We start from the raw sequence: 2,863 nt of genomic DNA on the forward strand, positions 1-2,863 counted from the left end.
GCCAATCACAACGCACTGGATAGCTGGCCAATCAGAGCACACCTCACTTTTCAGACCGATGAGCTTTGTAAAATACGCCACGTTTCAGAAAGGCAGGGCATAGAGGAACAACAATAATGTACATTATGTGGAAAATAAAGTGGGGTTTTTTTACCTTAAACCACAAACACATTGCATTACACCAAATACACAAAGTAATGTTCTTTTTAGCAACATCATATGACCCCTTTAATTCTTCGATATAACAAGCTCTTCATTGACAGTGTTGTCACAATGGTGCACAGTACAGTTGATTAAAACTATTTTTTACTTGCAAATTGTTGGTCGTTATTTTTTTTGTTTATATACAGTATATGGTTGTGATGGAAATAGCATTACAACCAAGAGATAACATGAGTGATGTAAATCGCTTACACACAATAAATCACTGTCTTTGGATAAAAATGGTCTAATTTTCACAGACGCACACACATACCACATATACACACAAAACACAGAAACAACTTTCAAAAATATGAGCAGACACTGCAGTTGTAATGTGGAGAGCTTTTACTGGTTACTTTTGTGAATTATTAGCATACTTGTTAGCCCTTACAGCTTTGTAAATCATTAAAACAGATAAATGGGTTATAGAAATTGACAACTGTGTGGATGAGGCAGTATGAGATGTTACACCTGATCAGAATCAGTTATCTTGCACCACCACCACATTTCCATTAATCTCATATTTGATGGTGTTCCAGTTGAACACGTTTCCCTTCGGCACATACGGTTCCTGGTTTGAATAAACTGCCCTAATCTGACTGCCAGAGAGAACATGATCCCACATTTGCACATCTGTAATTTCTCCTACAAAACTCTGCTCTGCATCAAAGGCACCCAGATATTTATCAGCATCTTGGCCGAGCAGGACGGTGCCACCTGGACGGATTGAGAGACCTTTTCTATAGATCTGGAACACACTGCGATGTCCATCCACCCAGAAGGCAGTGAGACCAGTCGCAGAGTTCCAGGTGACACACAGGTGAGTCTGGAAGGTGGAGAGAGGAGGCAGGTGGAAAAAAGCTTCATCGCCATTAGACTGAATAATCAAGCCCAGACAACCATCTTTACGTCTCCACACGTTGAGTTCATCAACCTCATGTGTGCGGTAAGTGAACAGAATAATCTCCCTCTCGTCCTGGAGCTCCGTCGAGACACGCATGCAGAGTGTGAACGCTGAAAGATTCAGTGGCTTTTCAGGAGTGAGTTTAACAAAGCTGGTGCGAGTCTTGGTTGGAAACAGAAGCACTTTACCACTGAGACCCACTGAAAGACAAAACCAGAATAAACTGTAAAAAAAAAAATCCCACTCATAATAATCCACGTGATCAATAATTGAAAAATGTGGTACCTTCAGTAGCCGCTGGTGTCAGAAAGAGCAGACAGAAAAATGAAGCCACTGGCATCAACATCATGCTTCAGGTCTGAAGAATAAAATGATTGCTCTTTGTATAAAAAAAAAAATAAAAAAAATAATAGTTTGTCTGCAAGAAGGACTGTATTTAAATAATGGAGTATATCCTCTGACTGGTAAAAATGCAAAAACATTACTTAAAAACATTACTAGTTTAAAAGAAATTCTTCACTGCCTCATTGTTAATGTAAATCACATTTTATAAGTGTCAAAGTAAAACATTTTTAAAAGACAACACACAGACGAGGCTTAGTCCCAGACTAAAATGCATGTTTGAGCTTTTCTAACTGAAAACAACTCCTACTGACAACTCTTAAAATATGTCAATGCCATTCATTTGTATCAAGATAATTTAAAAAAGCACATTTAAAAAAAAATTACTTAAATGGCCTAATTTAACTAGGGCCTAATTCTGCCAGTGAAACCAGGCCAAAAACACAATGTTAATACTTACAATGTTTAGTAGATCTTATATGAGAGAAGAGCTATTAGATTAGGGGTAGGGGTTCCTTCTTCTTCTGTTGTATATTGGTGGTTGGCAGACTAGCTCATTAGTGCATTACTGGAGTGTGGAGCGTTAATGCTTAAGTGAAAATAAAACTTAATAATAAATACTCAACTCAGTTTCAATTTTGGAGTGCCATACCGCTGCAGAGTTTAGCTTCAGCCTTAATTAAACACACCTGATCCAGCTAATCAAGTCCTTGAATCAATGGGCCTGAATCAGAACACCTGGTCACTTAATATGTTTTTATCTGATTTGTTAATGACATGCTGAACTTCATAAAAAACAGTTTTCAACTTCATTCACATACTATAGAGAAACCATATGGAGCATGTGAGCTAATATTTATATACTATAAAGCCTAAACCACACTGCACGATTATCGGCTGTCCCAGACGAAAGATTGGCATCGTTACACACTCGTGGTGATTTCTGTGATCGTGGCATCCTAATGTCCTTACAGTGAGAGAGAGGTTCAAAGACGGCTGTTGTCACGGTCTTGTGACCAAAGAAGATAGAATACGATCATTTCCTGACAGTGTCAAAAATACAGCATGATCATCGGCGATCGCACAGTGTGTTTGCTCCTACGAGCCACATTTACTGACCAGCCAATAAAAATGCGACATGAAATCAACGCGACATGGCGCTAAAACATAAAACTGCTTACCTTAAGCTCTTATGCCTGCCTCTTTCGCCGCTTCTACTTTTTTCAGCACACATAAAAACTACGACTGCTCAAGTGTGATTATCATGCTATTTTTGTTTACCACTGATGATGTTAAATTCTTCTATAGTAATGTGCGACGTATCGTACGAGTCAATAGTGTCATCATCGTACAGTCTACACCCACGTCAAAGCCACTAGAAGCTTAGTATGACAATCTCTGCACATGTCGTAG

At 38.7% G+C, this 2,863-nt stretch overlaps 1 protein-coding gene across 2 annotated transcripts; it reads right to left on the reverse strand.

The window, feature by feature from the left end:
* Positions 1-345: 345 nt before the first annotated feature.
* On the reverse strand, positions 346-2,153 carry LOC107667235 (pentraxin fusion protein-like). 2 transcript variants are annotated; one of them, XM_016458860.1, is made up of 3 exons: positions 1,911-2,153; positions 1,394-1,487; positions 346-1,308 (listed from the first exon to the last, which is right to left on the reverse strand). In XM_016458860.1, the coding sequence occupies exons 2-3, from the start codon at positions 1,455-1,457 to the stop codon at positions 686-688; spliced, it is 687 nt and encodes a 228-aa protein (XP_016314346.1). In that variant the 5' UTR covers positions 1,458-1,487; positions 1,911-2,153; the 3' UTR covers positions 346-685. The 2 variants fall into 2 exon arrangements, with proteins under 2 accessions (XP_016314346.1, XP_016314345.1); XM_016458859.1 differs by having other exon boundaries at positions 1,394-1,466; positions 1,911-2,149.
* Positions 2,154-2,863: the final 710 nt, after the last annotated feature.

The sequence above is a fragment of the Sinocyclocheilus anshuiensis genome, unplaced genomic scaffold (assembly GCF_001515605.1).
Source record: "Sinocyclocheilus anshuiensis isolate Anshui unplaced genomic scaffold, SAMN03320099.WGS_v1.1 scaffold415, whole genome shotgun sequence".
Lineage (NCBI taxonomy): Eukaryota > Metazoa > Chordata > Actinopteri > Cypriniformes > Cyprinidae > Sinocyclocheilus > Sinocyclocheilus anshuiensis.

Bases quoted from the DNA above. Each gene is read 5' to 3' on its own strand.
- LOC107667235 (XM_016458860.1), bottom strand. From the start codon at position 1,457: ATGATGTTGATGCCAGTGGCTTCATTTTTCTGTCTGCTCTTTCTGACA. The intron at 1,309-1,393 runs GTACCACATTTT...TTTGTCTTTCAG, and splicing joins GACACCAGCGGCTACTGAAG to TGGGTCTCAGTGGTAAAGTG.